This window comes from Anguilla anguilla, chromosome 4 (assembly GCF_013347855.1).
Source record: "Anguilla anguilla isolate fAngAng1 chromosome 4, fAngAng1.pri, whole genome shotgun sequence".
Taxonomy (NCBI): Eukaryota; Metazoa; Chordata; class Actinopteri; order Anguilliformes; family Anguillidae; genus Anguilla; species Anguilla anguilla.
Window position 1 is genome coordinate 43,716,189 of NC_049204.1, and position 19,297 is coordinate 43,735,485.

The 19,297-nt window shown below is 41.3% G+C and overlaps 1 protein-coding gene across 4 annotated transcripts in view; it reads left to right on the top strand.

Moving 5' to 3' along the window:
* Positions 1-19,297, top strand: part of mbtps2 (membrane-bound transcription factor peptidase, site 2) — an 80,235-nt gene that overhangs the window by 51,437 nt on the left and 9,501 nt on the right. For all 4 annotated transcript variants that reach the window (XM_035416388.1, XM_035416389.1, XM_035416390.1 and 1 more), the window contains exons 7-9: positions 5,503-5,683; positions 5,908-6,002; positions 12,113-12,308. In XM_035416388.1, coding sequence (XP_035272279.1) covers positions 5,503-5,683; positions 5,908-6,002; positions 12,113-12,308 — 472 coding nt within the window. The remainder of the gene's footprint in view (positions 1-5,502; positions 5,684-5,907; positions 6,003-12,112; positions 12,309-19,297) is intronic.

Consider the following 19,297-nt stretch of genomic DNA (forward strand, 5'->3'; position numbering starts at 1 on the left):
AATAATTTTTCTCCGCTAAAAGTGTCTGAGGCTCAGCAACCATAAGTCCTAGAGCAACCAAATTTTGCAGGTGGGTTCCTATGGCCCCCCACTACTCAGGCACTAAAAATCACCTATGTCGGCCAGATGGTGGCGCTATAACAAAGGGTCATACTTTAAAAGGCCATAACTCCCACACCATAAGTCAGATCAACACAAGACTTGTGGGGCGACATAGCTCAGGAGGTAAGGGTACCGATTGTCTGGCAGTTGCTGGTTCAAACCCCGCCCTGGGCATGTCGAAGTGTCCTTGAGCAAGACACCTAACCCCTAACTGCTCTGGCGAATGAGAGGCATCAATTGTAAAGCGTTTGGATAAAAGCGCTATATAAATGCAGGCCATTTACCATTTACCAAGACTTCATTGACCGATGCATCTGAATGTGCTCTACAACTTTGCCATTGGGAGCACCATTGTCCGCCATATTGTTTGCCTGCCATTTGGACTTTTTTATTAGTTGGGGTGCGGAAGAGCTGGAGCTCCAAATCTAAGTGTTACGACATCTAGTAAACTTCTTTACGGCAAGCGACATCCATGGCGACACAAGTAATCCGACACCGTAGGGTCTAGTTTTTATCACTGAGGAGACGGTGTGAACGTCGGAGAAGCAATGGAAGACAGCGCCAGCCAGAGTGCCTGCTAGGCTACCAAAAGTTTGTTAGTAAAAGCTTTTTGAGAGGATGAATAATTACTTTTCTTGGGCATGGATCCATTTGAAGACAGTATCGGGTGAGTTCGTTTAGTCTTTGAATCTGTCATTATGCTGAGAAATAGCTAAACCATTTTATTGATAGTATTTGAGTTTCTGTGCATACGCGCGAAAACACGCTGGTATAGTAAAACAATGACAGTAATACATATATAGTCCGCTTAGTTCCGTTGCTGCCATAACATAACTGCCATAACATAACACACTATCTTGTGTCTAGAGCTGCAGTTTCTCGCTGCAATTACTAATATTGAATATAAACAAAAGACGCAATTTATGCTGTACTCTGCCAATGTCTAAATTAATAATACGGTACTCTGAGCGTAGGAAGCAGGTAGCATGGCTGGCGAGTTGATATTTTGTTTTTTGCTTCTAAAAGTTTGTTAGTAAAAGATTTTTGAGAGGATGAATCATTACTTTTCTTTGGCATGTATCCATTTGAAGACAATATCGGGTGAGTTTGTTTAGTCTTTGAATCCGTCATTATGCTGAAAAAAATTGTATTCTCAATTTAATCTCTAAATTGACTGTAAGCTTAGGGTTGTAACTAGTTAGTTGTTTCGTAGGTGACTTAGTTAATGCACTCGTCTTAACTATTGCTTGTATTTTTGTATAGGCTGCGTTGTTGCTGTTCTTGTTTGTGTTAGTGTTAATCAGTTTAACCTACAAGTTCCAAGTTAAACTATGCGGTTGTTCCCTGCACTTGGAACGGTACTTCTCTCTAGGGTTTTCGACACACTTGTTCCTGATTATGATTATACACTTTGTTGTACGTCGCTCTGGCTAACAGCGTCTGCCAAATGCCTGTAATGTAATATTCCGCAGCAACAAGACAAACCCGACATTAGCCCTAAAATATGCCAATACAGCAGTGAAAACGCTGCTCACTGAATAACGAAATAAACGAGACAAAGTTTTTTTTAATTATACCATGTCATTCTACAGTCAATATCTGGGACTAAACATTGAATAAATATACAATCTTACCACTGGTTTTACACGTAGGGATGTCCCTTTTGAGACTGAGTGGTCATATATTGTCTTGGACAATCCATTTGTGAAATATACGTGCATTTGTGATAACTGGGTAGGCTACCTTCAAAAATAGCTGTGCGTAATACCACACCTGTTGCTTACGGCGTTGTCGCCCTTTTTAGTACAATTTGGTTTGATTGACAATTCATTTATTCCGTAGGTGAGAGTATAAGCTTTCTAACGATGTATAACATGTCTGATTTTGCTTTTGGAATAGCGTTTTATAGGTCAGCGTAACCAAAAATTTTCTTACCTGCCAATGTCTGAATAAATAAAATGGTAGGCTACTTTGCGCGCAGCGTGCAGATCGCGAGTTGATATTTCGTCTTTTTTTTTTCATTTTTTCTCAATGTCGTATTTATTATTTGAAATGTGTACTTATGTGTCATTATTCTATCTGTCTCTGTGGCGCTCTGAAATGTCCATTCTCTGCTAAGCTGAGCAATGGATTGGAATATGTGTCTGACGTAGTGTTGCACGGTATACCACAACTTCAGCACTTTCTCGGTACTTAAAAAAAAAAAAAGGAAAAAGAAAAAGAAACGGTTCCGTATTAGAATATTCCAACGTTCGGTAGCCAGGGAAAATTGTCTCACGCATTACTGATTTAGAGGATGAAAAGTGTTATTTGTGAGAATCATTGCTAGATGGCAGTAGCAACTAAGGTTGCCAAGTGAGGTGACTTGCGCTTGTGCAGTCAGCTCCTTGATACAGCGCAAGCTTTGACTCAGTTCACTTCAGTAGCAATAGGTGTTCCAATTTGGAAATATTTTATTATAGATAGATGCTGTATTGTTATTAAAATATGCTGTTTTAAAATCTATTTAAAGGTGAAAGACCTGTTTTAAAGATTATTCAGTTTACAACTGTTTAATTTATATTTAACATATTTTTCTCTTGTTCAGTGTTGTAACACTATAGGCCTATGCATATTAATATGTTGAAGAGGCTTCAACTTAAAGGTTGTTAATGAACCAGGTTGTTAATAAACCATGAATTCGAAAATGAGGTCAACCCTTGTGGACATTACGTTTCTGATCTATTAAGGTAATTTCAGTATCGTTAGGTACTGAGTATCGAATTAGCATCGTTTAAGTTTCAAGTATCATTTCAGTATTGAGTATCATGATACTAAACCTGGTATCAGTATCAAAGTCAAAATTTTGGTATCATGACAACACTAGTGTGACGCCTTTTTTAGTTGCGGCGCAGAAACACTGCAGCTGTGCATACACGCCGGACCATCTAAGTGTTACGACATAGTAAAGGCCTTTACGGGAAGCGGCCAGGACACATCCATGGCGACGCAACTAAGTCATCCGACAGCGTCTCTTAGCACAAAATTGGACATAAGTCATCAATATTTTATACAATCATCATGATATTCAGTAGATATGTTGGGTGAAGGCATATGATCATGAGGACAAAGCCATTTTAAAATCGCTCCATAGGGGGCGCGATGGTGTCAATGCTTGGACCCCTCCCAACGCCGCTTGCGGCTTTAATTATTTATTTTTTTGGCTAGACAATTGCATTTGTGGCACTTTATTTCTTCCAAAATTATGAACATAAACTAATCTGCATTAGTATTGTAAATTGTACAAATGTCTTGCTTCCTTTAAGCCATTTTTCCCTGTGGTGTTCACATCTGGAGTTATAAAGCTTTAAATAGGGTACCCCCTAAATGGGCAAGGATTAGCCAGATTTGGCATGTGCACTAAGGGGTTAAATAGGCTGTAAAAAGAAAATGAGCCTACCTTCATGTGTTTACAACAGCAGATGTCTTGGTATTGGGGAAAGAAATTATGTCATCATACTCCAAAGACACCTTTGAAATGTTTTTTCTTTATAGTCAGGCTTTATTAATCAATCCTTTTCAGCTACCGCAAGGAAACTGGCTTTACTGTGTTTAAGAAGAACAGCATCCCTGGCCATACTGTATGCCTGCCACTGAAACCAAGGGTACCACCAGGCAATCATGCCACCGAGCAAAGGAACCGTTGGCTTTTAGAGGTGGTGCCTGGTCATAGCTGGCCATGTCTTCAATAGAAATTTGAATAGTATTCTGTACAGCCTTTACCATATCATTCATGTAAGCTAGTATCAGAGATGGCGACACTATCGAAAGAAAAACCGTGAAAGCAGGATGGAATTAGCCCACTCGCATTCACTGTTACAAAAAGAGGTTGCACCTGTGTTTTTGTATTGTTTATTGGTCACACTTGTCAACCCAGTAGTCAATGTCCGGTTTATACGTAATAATAGTGAAAGCTGATTAGACGATTCTGCTTTGACTCCACATTGGCTCCTCATTAATAGGCTTTAAAAAAAAAATTAAGCATCCATACAACGGCCTTACTAAAAATTGCAAGAACTATTCAGAAATAATTGACTGCAGAATGCCTCAACTGACCAATTAGAATGTATTGTATACCAATTAAGAGTATTGCACAATGTGCAATAAAAATGAATTAACAAATTCACTAATCATAGAACATTATGAATCTATGTTTTATCTAAATCTGGGCCCCACAGTTCTGGCATTTATTGTTGAGTGTGTACTATAGGATTCTTGCCACTATGCCTCCTTCGTCCTGTTGCAAGGATGCCACTGGGGCTGATAAACTGAAAGAGAAATATAACTAGCATCTGGGTGGGCCAAAAAGGATTCTTGAGAATTCCTCACTGCTTCTAATTTGTCGAGGAGTCCAGATGTGAGCTTTAGAGTTAGATATACATTTATTACAAGTTAAAGTACCACTAATGATGGAAGCGAAACATATTGTACTCACAGCAAAGGGCAGGAAGAGATGGGGAAGTGAGCATGATTGCATTTACTTTAAATGTGAAGCGCTGGAATAAGCTGGAAAGATGTCACCCTGCTTGTGTAGGCTTCTTGGATCTGGGTGAGGTTTTTTCAATAATGGACAGAGTATACACAATATTGACAATCCTCAGAGAAATAACTAATACTTTCGAATATTTCCAATACTTGTAGTAATACAGGGAAAAAAAACATTAATGCTCATAATGAACTACTGAGCAAACAGCCCAAAGCGTGCCTATAACTGAACAGCAAACAGGAAGAGACGAAACAGGTAGAACCTTGCACATTGTGTTTACATATAAATCTTAATTAATCCTCACTTTCCCGACAAAGGTTATATGATTTTTAAGAGATGTCAAACATTGAATGGCTTCAAATTTACCCCAAACATAATATATGGATTAAACCAGCCATTGTGAACTGGCACAAAACTTTACCAATGGAAAACACTAACACTGAAATAAAATTATAAAACAAGCTCCAGCAAGTGAGCTGTCCATTCAGTGACTCCACTAATGGCACTGGAAGCACACACTTGTCCTATTAATGTCAGACTGGACATTTCCATTTGGCCAGTCAATGGTCATGCTGCACAGCTGAAAGATCTGGGATCAAGAGCTCTTGTGCAACTCCAGCGTACAGTATTTTTAGCTAAATGGAACACTTTCTTCGTCCTTTCATTATCAATAATGTTAGTTGTTGTTTCTTAATCAAGAGATGTCACTTCTAAATTTACTTTTGCACATATTATTTTCAAATGCATTCTTGTGACATTCAGTTTCATTGGTGTGACAATCCGTCCTGGAAGTTCGTCCTTTGAGGCTACACAGGTGTGCAGAAGCTGCTTTTTTTCATTTATTTTTTAACAGTACTGTATTCACCTTTCCTCAGGGCTCGGCTGCCAGTGGGCCACGTGGCTTGTTTGTTGGTGACCTGGTCACCCAGCTGGAGGACTGCCATGTTCACGGGGTGGAGGACTGGCACTCCTGCATCGGAAAGCTGTCCCAGTCTGCGCAGACGGGTTACTGTGTTCACAGCAGCAGCCTTCAGCTCAGCCCAGCCACTGGACGAGGTACAAGAGCCGCACTCCTCCCGACATTCACCACGGGCCTGTGCTACCCTAAAAAGGGCAGGCAAACATCAGACACTTTTATCCAGAGCGTCTTGCCACACATTAAGGTTTTTGTCAACTAGCAGAGGCAATTACAAGTCAGCAGTGTCATAGCACCAATAAAGCACCAATTCAATCTTTCTTCTTTCTCTCCACTCTGTCCCTCTATCTTTCACCTTTTCCAGTGTACAGGCGTCTGGATGGTACGATGGAGTGCTGCAGTAATGGCAGTCTGACGGATGTCTGCTTTTCCTACAGTAATAACCTGGAGAGCAAGCTGGTAAGTCACAGCACCCCCATTGGCTGCACACTGCTAGACCAGTACAATGGTATTATTAATCACAAAAATGATTTAAGTTAAATGTTTGCATTTGCCAAAAGCCTCAAAAGACTGGAAATTAAATTGATCAGCTCTAATGCTAACATCAGCCCGCTCTCCGTCAAGGCGTATCAGCACAGATCTTTGACAACTGCTACATCTCTGCATTTTACTGCAGTTTATTTGAAACATACTTTTTTGTGATTAATTGTCTTTGTTTTTGCGCCAGGAAGTTTAATACTTGGTATAATGCATGTAACTTTCTCTGGAAATTATTGCCATATGAAATTGTATGATGTTTTGGATTCTCACAGTAAGTCTGCACAGATTAAATGTATGGAGGAATATTTCGGACAAAATTAAATAAATAAATAAATAAATAAATAAATAAATAAATAAATAAATAAATACATCATGAAATGTGAGCGTAAGTAATTAAATGTGGCACGAAATGTACGTATTTATTTATTTCAATGACGCTATGTGCGACATGAAATAAGGCTTGAAATTAAAACTGTCACTTTTATTTATTTCAATGACACTACATGTGCGACATGAAATAATGCTTCAAATTTAAACCGTCACTTTCACCCAGCAAAGTTGGGAGGGCGGGCTCTAGCGAGTACATGAGCAATAGGATTCCCAAGGCAAGCAACACGGGTAATTTGATTCAAGAGGCACTGAATTCCTTGCAGGTCTCTGCAGAATCAACTCCATAATTATCTTTTGTAAATGTACGATCTATTCACTCCACTACTCCTGAGGTGTGTTCAAATTCAGCAAACAAGGCGAACGTTTGCAAACTATTTCAAACTTTTTTTCCGTTAGCTTTGTGTTTTGGTGTTTAATTGCCCGGTATTGTTGAGCTAATTTCGAGTAGCTTCACCTGGTGCTATTTAAGTGGTGTTCATCTGTGGTTCATTAGTGTGCATCTGATTGTGTCGTCGCTTCTGCCGTACCCCGCGATTCAGATAAGCGTATCTTAACTTGATTTGTTTCTGCTGTTGCTAGTTAGAGAACATAGTTGTGTGTAATTTAGGTAATCTTTTTTAAAAACTTGTCTCAACTGTTGCTAGTCAGCAAACTTAGTTGTGCGTTAGCTCAGAATCTCTGTAGTTGACTCGCTGTTGTTAGTTAGTTAAAGGCGTTAGTGAAATTGTGTGTGTGGGGTTGGTGTTTAATTGCCCGGTATTGTTGAGCTAATTTCGAGTAGCTTCACCTGGTGCTATTTAAGTGGTGTTCATCTGTGGTTCATTAGTGTGCATCTGATTGTGTCGTCGCTTCTGCGACAACATCAGGAGGATTCGACCATACCTGACGAGGCACTCCACCCAGCTGCTCGTCCAGGCTATGGTGACCTCTCGCCTTGATTACTGCAACTCTCTCCTTGCAAGCCTGCCAGCTTGTGCCATACAGCCACTACAGATGATTCAGAATGCCGCTGCCTGACTCATCTACAACCTCCCCAAATTCTCCCACGTCACTCCTCTGCTGCGATCACTTCACTGGCTACCGGTCGCTGCCAGGATCCGGTTCAAAGCCCTGACCCTTGCCTACACTGCTGCCAACAGGACAGCCCCCATCTACTTGCAGGACATGACTCAATTCTATGTGCCTGCTCGACCACTCCCCTCTGCGGCAGCAGGGCGCCTTGTAACCCCTCCCACCCACCCAAAGGGATCACAGAGCTTCTCCACCCTAGCTCCCCAGTGGTGGAACGAACTCCCCGTCCCTCTCCGAACCTCCCCCTCACTATCCATCTTCCGCCGTGGCCTGAAGACTCATCTCTTCAGACTATACCTAGACTAACCACCACCACGCTGTATAATAAAAAATAAAAAATAAAAACCCTTTTTCCTGTCACTTGTTACATGTTGCCCCATCCCTGCACTTCTTGGTAATTTGTATTTGTCCTAATACTGTAGCTTATTCTTCTGCCTAGTTGGCTTTGCAGATGTTAGACCAGAATAGTGTTCATTGTTCTCGGCTAGAAATAGCTGTACAAAATAAGTAATTGTACCTTACTGAACCCGTGTTCAGCAGTTGTCTACAACCATGAAATGCACTTTTTTTGTACGTCGCTTTGGATAAAAGCGTCTGCCAAATGAATGTAATGTAATGTTTGTGTTTGCCACGAACGTTCACCTCTATTCGCTGAATTTGAACACACTTCTGTTCAAGGTCATTTCGGTGGTCCTGAGCTAGCTTTTCAGTGTGCCGAGCTAGCTTTTTCAGGCATCATCCTTATGCTAGCTCAGCCTGATGTTCCCAATCAATTGACAATCGAATCAAGTCGATGCACCAATCAAAAAACAGTACTCGCTAGAGCCCGCCCTCCCAACTTTGATGGGTGAAAGTGACGGTTTTAATTTCAAGCCTTATTTCATGTCGCACGTAGCGTCATTGAAATAAATAAATAATTTAATAAATACATACGTACATTTCTTGCCATAAATTATTTATGCTCACATTTCATGATTTCATCAATTTTGTTCAAAATATTCCTTCATATAAATGTGGTGGAATTTCCCATTAATATGAAAAACTGAATTCACATTTGTTATATTTGTTTTTCACAAAGGCATGCTACTACATTACACAAAACATACCTGCCATCCCAATCCAGTAACTAAGCTTTCCAGAAACAACCCTTGAAGATGTGATCTGTCCAACTTCGTAAAAACAGGGACACAGGGTACCAATACGGTAGCAACAGAAACGGTTGTATTCCTGGATTTAACTTATGATAAGCATACAATTAATGTTAGCCAACAGCATTAAGTTGAAAAATCTACATAAAGTTGTATACATTTGTATACATTTGTATACATTTACATATAGCTAGACTAACTAGCACGCAATACGATCTGGAGCCCTTGCTGGAATTGGATCTGGCTCTTGACCCTGAGAGTGGGAGGACTGAGGAGCCACTGGGCACCCAGGTGGCCAAATCCACTCAGAAAAGGGAGTTAGTGATAGTGGGGGATTCAATTATTAGGGGGGTAGACAGCATAGTCTGCTCGCATGAAAAGGAGTCTCGTACGGTATGTTGCCTGCCTGGTGCCCAAGTAGGAGATCTCCTGGAGTGTGCGGACAAGCTCCTGACCACAGCGGGGAGGGATCCAGTGGTCATGGTTCACGTAGGAACCAATGACATAGGTAAAGGTAGGTTTGAGGTTCTGCAGGACAAATTTGTGGAGTTAGCAAAAATGATTAGGTGCAGAACCTCCATTGTAGTTTTTTCTGGAATACTACCAGTACCACGTGCAAGTAGAGGAAAGCAACATTTTACTTGGAGGTTTAATACGTGGCTACAAACCTGGTGTAGGAAAGAGGGGTACAGGTTTATGGGGCACTGGGACTTCTTCTGGTACAGGGGTGACCTGTACAAGCGCGACGGGCTGCACCTGAACCGGAGGGGTACTGCTGCACTGGGCCAGCATATGCTTAAGGTAGCACAGGATTATTTAAATTAGGGACTTGGGAGGCAGGGAGGTCAGAAAGGGAAAGGGGTAGGGAAGTGCAGACCGAACAGGGAACAGGAGAGGATGTGTAGACTTAATAATCTGAAATGTCTTTACTTAAATGCTAGAAGTATAAAAAGTAATTTTTTGGAACTTGAGGCTGCTATACATAGGGGGGTTATGACATAGTTGGGATTACAGAGACATGGCTTGGAGATGAGGATGGGGATGAATATAAAATAGAAGGGTACAAACTCATTAGGATAGATCCAGTAAGAGAGGTGGGGGTGTAGCTCTCCATGTAAAAGAAAATTTTTATGTGCAGAAAATTCCAGAAATTGACCATCTAGTGCCTAGTGAAGATATTTGGATAAAGCTCATAGGGGAACATGAAAAGGGCCTTACGGTAGGAGTGCGTTACAGGCCACCAGTCAGTAGTGTGAACTCAATGCTCTTTGGAAAAGCTTGTAAGGATTGTGAGACTGTTATTATGGGTGACTTCAATTACCCTGCTATTAATTGGGAAATGATGACAGGACAAGGGAAAAGTGAGGAAGAATTTTTAGATGTTGTAAGTGACCTTTTTTGGCACAGTATGTCAATCAGCCCACAAGAGGGAAATCAGTTCTGGATTTGGTGCTATGTAATGATCTGAACATAATTTGTTGCATAGAGGTAATTGAACCACTGCGGATTAGCAATCATTCTGCAGTTAGATTTGATGTATTATGGCAAATTAATAAGGCCTCCTCTATGGCCAGAATTTTTAATTTTAGACGAGCCAATTTCAACAAGATGTAAGAAAGTTTAAGTAATATTGACTGGGTGAAACTTCTTAACTGCAATACTGTGAATGAAAAGTGTGGTAGGTTCAAAAGGGCTATTCTTGAGGTGCAAAGTAAATTTATTCCAAAGGTAAGAAAAAGTAAGTTGAAGAAGTGCTCCCCCCAGTGGCTAAACAAAGCCATATGGGCAAGTTTGAGAAAAAAAAAAAACTATAAGATATATAAAAATAACAGCACTGAGAGTAATAGGGCTGAATATTGTAATATGCCTGCTAAGGTTAAAAAAAGATCTACGGGAAGCCAAGAGGCTCTTTGAAAGACAAATTGCTGTAGATGCAAAAAGTAATCCTAAACGTTTCATTCAATACTGTAGTAGGAAAAAAAGTGAAAGAGGATATCAGGTGTATCAGAAATGAAGAGGGAGCATTGCTTTCTGAGAATAAAGGCATTGCTGATGCCTTAAATAGTTATTTTGTTGAGAGTTTTCCTAGAGAAGAGGTTACTAATAGACTGGAAGGCATACTCAGTACTCAAAAAGTCTTATCAGATATTGAAGTAGAGGATAAAGAAGTACTACATGAATTACTTAAACTTAAGACAAACAAAGCAGCAGGTCCTGATGGAATATACCCAAGAGGAAAATGGCGAGCATTGTTGGGCTGAATGGCCTGTTCTCGTCATTATGTTATGTTTTGTATGTTAGTACGTAAACACCATTTCGACTAGCAATTATCTAGCGATAAGATCAGATAGCGAAGACAATACGGTACCTTCCAACCGAGTCAGACAGTGTATGACTGACTGGCTGCTACTATCCTTGTGTACATACCTGTTACCTGTTCATGCTGGTTACTATACATAATGGATCAATTGTTCAAACTTGGAGAAGCGTACCTGATTTATGTTAGTATTGTGTCTCATTCAAATTTAATAAAGTCTACAGCCATGAAAGTATAAAAAGCATGCATGTCTCAAAATGACAAGCAGAATGAGTGGTGTTGTATTTAAATTGAGTTATGTTTGTGCAAAAAAAATGCTCATTTTTAGGGGGTATCCTCGCAGTAGTAACTGCATAATGTAGCCGTACCAAAGTAAGTATTAGGCAAGCCCCTGGTATTGTAGTCCGCCTGTAAAATGGCATTGAGATTGGTATCGAAGTGATGGCGATAGTATTACGGTTCAAAAATCACTTTTAGATTATAGAGCTGCTATGCTCAGTTTTATATTTTTTCATTAATAGGTGAATTTTATATTGGAGGGACCTCAGCCACCACCAGTGTGCAGTACCAGCAGCATCCATTTCGCGTCACAACACTCACCACACTTGGACTGATGAACCACTGCAATGTTTGTTTATATTTTGTTGCTACATGGACACACTTGCGTGATTCTTTGAATACAGGTACAGGTCCTGTTGCTCGTTCCTACTAGTAATGTCTTCCCTCCTCTTGACAGCAGAGATTATGGTTAGTTGCTATGGATGTGGAGAAAAGTGTGAATGTAGCCTGAGAGAAATCTGAACATGAATATACGTCTGACCTATGGGTGTGGTGGAGTTATTCATTACACTGCCTCCCTTCTTAAAAACATGTTTCACCCCTGCTTTCACATGCACTTTTTTGACCTTATTTAATTGGCAGTCACTCTGTAACATCTTCCGCACAGTCGAGTTTCATTGTAGCTGTGGAAGAACATAACACTAAAATACGTTTGCATTTATCATATAAAATACTATAAAAATATTAAAAATCATAGATGGAGATAATAGGTCTTGAATTGAGTGAGAACAGTGCCTGACTCATGCACCTGTCTACCCATTCAGTACGCCTGTCTGCCAGCCCGTAAGACTATGGAGTCGAGCCGAACATGCCGGTTGAATGCCGACTGCCAAACAGACTTCACACCTAGCCTGTGTGTGGTGCCGTCCCTGGAGAATCTGACCCGTTTGATTCGTGTCCGCCACCCACCCCAGCCCCACATGCTGTTCCTGGGCTACCCCCCGCATCTGCAGATGGCTGGTGAGACCGCACTCCCACAGAAACTACTTTTTTTTTGTTGCCAAATTTGTAATCACCAGTTGAATCACCGATTCACTGATTGTGAAACCCTCTGTTGGCATAATATGCAGATATATTACATATTATCCATAGTATGACGCTCACTTGATATTTCACCACTGATTTATTACTTGATTATGCCCTATTATGCCAGTGCATTGTTGCCACAAGAGAAGATATTTTTATGGTTAGTGTCTTGTTATAACAAGATTTTTTCTCATAATAACAAGAAAAGATCTCGGATTGGATTGGATATTAGCTTTCAATAAGAAAAATGAGAAGAAGAAATATCTCAATAAACATCTCAAGATCAGACCTGTTCTTTACATGACCTTTAGCACAAGCACTACAAACCTTTTAGGATTTCAAAATAAGTTACTATTTCATGGGCCCTAATGCTATCACTTAGGTATCCAAATTTATTTATTTCATAATCTATTGCTGACCAATTATGTGGTTCTGAGTGAAAATTAGGAATATACAGGGTCTGTAAAAGGATGTAAAATTAATTTTCACATAAATAATAACCTGTTCCTCACCAGTAAGTGTGTGATAATTAGAACCAGCCGGAGATTTGGTTACTTCAAAACCAGTGGAAAAAATCCTAAATGTTAATTAAAAAAATATAAGCAACATTACAGAACACATTTAGGTCTACTTGTTGACAATGTTAGCAAACCAGTTTATTCTTCTTGTCTTCTTGTTGATAATGGTCTCCACAGGGAAATGTTACAGCACACAGCGTATCCAGACCTGCATACTTAAGGACATGTAACACTACTACCCTTTAGTGTGTGATGAGAGTCAACACTGACCCCCAATATGGGTAGAACATTGCCTACAATGTGCCATGGAGCTTGGAAGTGTTATTTCAGCCAGAAGCTGGCCTGCTATTTTCGATGTTCCGTAATCCTAGTGCTCCACTCGCGCACAGTGGCTTGTCCCGCTCTGCAACACTGCTGCTGTCGCTCCGTCCTCACCACCATCCTGCTAAATGGAAAGCATCAGCACTCCTGCTGATTACTATTACATTCTCACCAAGTATGCCTAGGCTGTGTTGTGTTACATTAGCCAAACTTGAGGCACCATTAGCGTCAGCTGCTCAAGTCACCCACTCACCAGCAGTTACTAGTTTTGTAGTTTTGCAGTCATTTATGGTTGTATTCAAATATAGGTTGGGCGAACCTGTTTTGTGTTCCTAGACCTAACCAACCCTCAGCTGATCTCCTTTCTTTCCGTTAGGGGGAGGAAGGAAGATGGGAAAAGATTTTTTCATGTTGGTCACTAATCTCATTAACTAAACCACAAAATACCTCACACATTTTTATTCAGGGCGAAGGGCCCATATATATTTTGTCCTCAAACACATGTAATATGTAAAAGGGGTACACAGTATATCATCTAGAATGTTTGATTAAACCAGTGGCTACAATAAACTTGAATTATGGACAAAACACAACCCAATCAAGATTAGCCGTATTAACACTAGTATTACAGTTATCATTAATATCCTTAGGTATTATCCCAGGTGGTCCTATCATATAACATTTCCTTGGTGACTAACCATAGTAAACATGATACAACATTTTTTTTTCCACTCTGGGTTTGCCTCCCATCTGCAGCCGCTAATCAGAATCTCAGCTATAGATGACCCAAGGAGACAACCTTCCAATGGTAGTATGTATGAATCCCAGGTAAAATTATCTGGTCCCACAACTGGGACTATCAAAGGGTATCTAGCTTCCTTAAGTATCACACCATATGAGAGTGCTGCCTGCATCACTACCACTATAGTCATAATGTCACTCCTTCAGCGTAGGGTCACAGTATGTTGAGGGGAGCTTTTTAGTGAGCATTTCTGTTGGAACATAGTATGGTTTATTCATGCTACACTTTATTTCATCTTCTATTAGTGACATACCTACTCGACTTGATCACCTTTGATCACTTATCTTTAATGGGTCTAGTATTGTAAAATTGTGGTGCTCCAATGTTCTGTTAGTTTGTGTTAGATTAAACATTCCCAAATAGAGGATAGTTCCCAATCCTCCTAACAATTTAATTTTATTGACTTTCGAACATCAGGTTTCCCTCCTTTTGCAAAGAAAGAAAGTCAAGGCACCTCCACACAATTTGTATGGTACGTACGCTGAGAAGCAGATACTGTAAACGCTCCACATTCCCAAAAGGGTATAATGGCATGAGTAAGCACTCAAATGGCCAAATGTGCCTGCAGTTGTAAATAGTAAAAGTATTAAAATGAAATCAATAACTACGCAAAATCAAAACAAAAACCATGTATACACTGAAATGAAAATAAGTGAAAAAATTTTATGTAATCCAAAAAAAAAAAATTCCTCCTCACTGCCCTGACCAGACGAAGTGTCATTTTTAGGTTCGTCTGGAGGCAGAGGATCGGATGCTGCGCGCACAGGTTGTGCAGGTGGAACTAACTTGATCTGACTCATGTTACCACTAATAACACAAAGTATGGTCTGGACCTGATTAGTTTATAAATTCCTTTCTTAATCATTAATCATTTGCTTTACATAAACTTAATCTTAGATATTGACGTTGGGGCCCGTTGCAGCTGGAGTTCGTCATCACAGTTGAATCTGGGAAGAGATTGAAAGAGCGTCCTTGCAATACATTAGTAATCCATTAGTCACCCATAACATAAAATTCTCCACCTTTCAGGCAGAGATCTTCAGGTCAACTGTCAAGGTTTCAAAAATAGATAAGTTAGAAGTTCTGTTGCACAACACTCACATTGGCATCAATCCTCTGTCTGCTGCAGAATCACCTCCATGTCCTCTCAGAGTGTCTTCTCATCTGAGGATGTGATCGATAAAGCATCATTACATTACATTACAGGCATTTAGCAGACGCTCTTATCCAGAGCGACTTACACAACTTTTACATAGCATTTTACATTGTATCCATTTATACAGCTGGATATACACTGAAGCAATTCCGGTTAAGTACCTTGCTCAAGCGTACAACGGCAGTGTCCTTACCCGGGAATCGAACCTGCAACCTTTTGGTTACAAGCCCAGTTCCTTACCCACTGTGCTACACTCCGTCCAGCATATTATATTGCGTGACTTTAACTTAGGCAATTATCTAAGAATGGAGCTAAAGCTAAATTAAACTATTGGGGAATTATGAACACCCTGGGCAAAACAAATTAAAGTCCAGCACCATTTCTGAGAAGAAAAGAACAAAAAAAAGAAACAACTGCACGCCAGTTAGTTGCACGCTTTTTAACATCTAAATAATCAATATATAAGAACCAATCTATAAGAACAATCCGGTTTACATACAGGGAGTAAGAGTTATGAACAGGCAGAAGTAGTTTATTTCACAATGCCATATTCCTTAAAAATATCTACTGTTTTCTTTACAGCTTCTGCTTTGGGTTTACTAGGATATTGGGCTTTCGGAGGAGGGGTTGTTATACAGTATGTACAGGGACCATATCAATCCCACTTATCCTTTGCCCAAAACACAGTCAGGGCCAGGGAGCCACTGACAGGTATACATCTGAGCAGAGGAATCACATTCCTCAATCATTGCTTTTTGTTCTTCATTCATTGAAATATTTTACTAAATCCATGCAGTCTTGGTCTGAAAATACACGTGGCATTATTCTTGACTTCAAATGGAAAATGAGATACTCAGTGTTACCAACTTAGTTACCACATCACCGGATGTGGACATTCATAGTGATTAACATAACATAACATAACGTAAGATGAGAATAGGCCAAGGCCATTCAGCCCAACACTGCTCGTCTATTCTTGCCACTGAACTGTACTTAATGCTTAGTTTACCTAAAAGCTAGATAGTATCTAACACTGTTTCAAGCCGGGCCTTGAATACCCCCAGTGTTTCTGCCTCCACTACATGTCCGGGCAAGCTATTCCACACATTGACCACTCTGTGTGAAAAAATATTTCCTAATGTTTGTGTGAAATTTACCCTTTGCCAGTTTCCATTTATCCCCCCTCGTTTTGCTAACCAAACTCAACTTGAATAATTTCCTGTAGTTCACTTTGTTAATCCCTTTAATAAATTTAAAAGCCTCAATCAAATCTCCCCTAAGTCTCCTTTTACTAAGCTTGAAAAGTCTTACCCGGAATCAATTTGGTTGCCCGTCTTTGGACCTTTTCCAGCGCCTCTATATCTTTCTTGTAGTACGGTCCCCAGAACTGCACACAATACTCTAAGTGTGGTCTGGACAAGCGTATTTTATAGGGTGAGTATGATCTCCTTAGATTTATGCATTACATTCATTTCATTTTTTTCATTTGGCAGACGCTTTTATCCAAAGCGACGTACAAGAAGTGCATTTTCATGATCGTAGACAACTGCTGAACACGGGTTCAGTAAGGTACAATTACTTATTTTGTACAGCTATTTCTAGCTGAGAACAATGAACACTATCCTGGTCTAACATCTGCAAAGCCAAACTAGGCAGAAGATTAAGCTAGAGTATTAGGACAAATACAATTTACCAAGAAGTGCAGGGATGGGGCAACATGTAACAAGTGACAAGGAAAAAAGGGGTTTTTTTTTTTTTTTTTTTTTTTTTTTTTTTGTTTTTTTTATAATATGTATATATATATATACATATATATATATATATATACACACATACACAGCATGGTGGTGGTTATTCTAGGTATAGTCTGAAGAGATGAGTCTTCAGGCCACGGCGGAAGATGGATAGTGAGGGGGAGGTTCGGAGGGGGACGGGGAGTTCGTTCCACCACTGGGGAGCTAGGGTGGAGAAGCTCTGTGATCCCTTTGGGCGAGTGGGAGGGGTTACAAGACGCCCTGCTGCTGCAGAGCGGAGTGGTCGAGCAGGCACATAGAATTGAGTCATGTCCTGCAAGTAGATGGGGGCTGTCCTGTTGGCGGCAGTGTAGGCAAGGGTCAGGGCTTTGAATCGGATCCTGGCAGCGACCGGTAGCCAGTGAAGTGATCGCAGCAGAGGAGTGACGTGGGAGAATTTGGGGAGGTTGTAGATGAGCCGGGCAGCGGCATTCTGAATCATCTGTAGTGGCTGTATGGCACAAGCTGGCAGGTTTGCAAGGAGAGAGTTGCAGTAATCAAGGCGAGAGGTCACCGTAGCCTGGACGAGCAGCTGGGTGGAGTGCGTCGTCAGGTATGGTCGAATCCTCCTGATGTTGTATAGGAGGAATCTGCAGGACCTTGATGTTGCCTTGATGTGCTCCTTGAAGTCCAGTTGGTCATCCAGGACCACCCCCAAGCTCTTGGCAGAGTGAGAGGCAGTCACTGTGGTGCCATCAACCGTGATTGAGAGTTCACGAAGCAAGGAGGTCTTGTGCGGGAAGAAGAGCAGCTCAGTTTTGTTGAGGTTGAGCTTCAGATGGTGGCTGGCCATCCAGGTGGAGATGTCAGCCAGGCAGGAAGAGATCTTATCATTGACCAGTGTGGCCGAGGGGGGGAAAGAAAAGAAGAGTTGTGTGTCATCTGCATAACAATGATAGGAAAAACCATGTGAATTAATGACTGAACCAAGAGATCTGGTGTATAAGGAGAACAGCAGAGGACCCAGTACAGATCCCTGCGGCACTCCCGTAACAAGTGGATGAGAAGCAGAGGCAGACCCCTTCCAGGTGACCTGGTAGGTCCTATCTGCAAGATAGGAAGCGAACCAAGACAGGGCAGTCCCGGCAATTCCCATCCCAGCCAAGGTGGAGAGGAGTATTTTATGGTTGACCGTGTCAAAAGCTGCAGACAGGTCAAGAAGGATCAGGACAGAGGAAAGGCGTGAGGCTCTTGCAGTGGCAAGTGCCTCCGTCACAGCTAGGAGTGCAGTCTCTGTTGAGTGCCCAGATCGGAAGCCAGACTGGTGAGGGTCTAGCAGGTTGTTCTGGTGGAGAAAAGAGGTTAATTGTTTAAGAACTGCTCGTTCGAGGGTTTTGGACAGAAAGGGTAGAAGGGATACGGGTCGATAATTTGCTACATCGGAGGGGTCTAAGGTGGGTTTTTTGAGTAGTGGGGTAACACGTGCAGTCTTAAAAACAGAGGGAACATGACCAGAGGAGAGAGAGGAATTAATAATGGAAGACAGATAGGGAAGGAGCTCGCTGGAGATAGATTGGAGAACTCAACCGCATAGTTCAGCTTGACCCTGAAGGATAAACTGATTAATACTAACACAAATGAGAACAGCAACAACACAGTCTATGCAAAAATACAAGCAGTAGTTAAGACGAGTGCATTAACTAAGTCACCTACGAAACAGCTACCTAGTTACAACCCTAAGCTTACAGTCAATTTAGAGATCACAGGGAAGTAGGGAGGGATAGGAAGAGGTGCAGCCTGAAGAGGTGAGTCTTCAGTTGTCGCTTGAAGTGGGTCAGTGTCTCAGCGGTTCTGACCTCCACTGGGAGGTCATTCCACCATTGTGGGGCCAGGACAGACAGGAGACGTGTTCGGGAAGCGCAGGTGCGAAGAGGGGGAGGTGCCAGGCGTCCTGAGGGGGAGGTGCCAGGCGTCCCGAGGTAGCGGAACGGAGGGGTCTGGCTGGCATGTAGGGTTTGAAGATCTTCAAACCCTACATCATGGGAAAATCAAAAGAAATCAGCCAAAACCTCAGAAAGAAAATTGTGGACCTCCAAAAGTCTGGTTCATCTTTGGGAGCAATTTCCAAACGCCTGAAGGTACCACGTTCGTCTGTACAAACAATAGTACGTGAGTATAAACACCATGGGACCACGCAGCCGTCATACCGCTCAGGAAGGAGACGCGTTCTGACTCCTAGAGATGAACGTGCTTTGGTGTGAAAAGTGCTAATCAATCCCAGAACAACAGCAAAGGACCTTGTGAAGATGCTGGAGGGAACAGATACAAAAGTATCTATATCCACAGTAAAACGAGTCCTATATCAACATAACCTGAAAGGCTGCTCAGCAAGG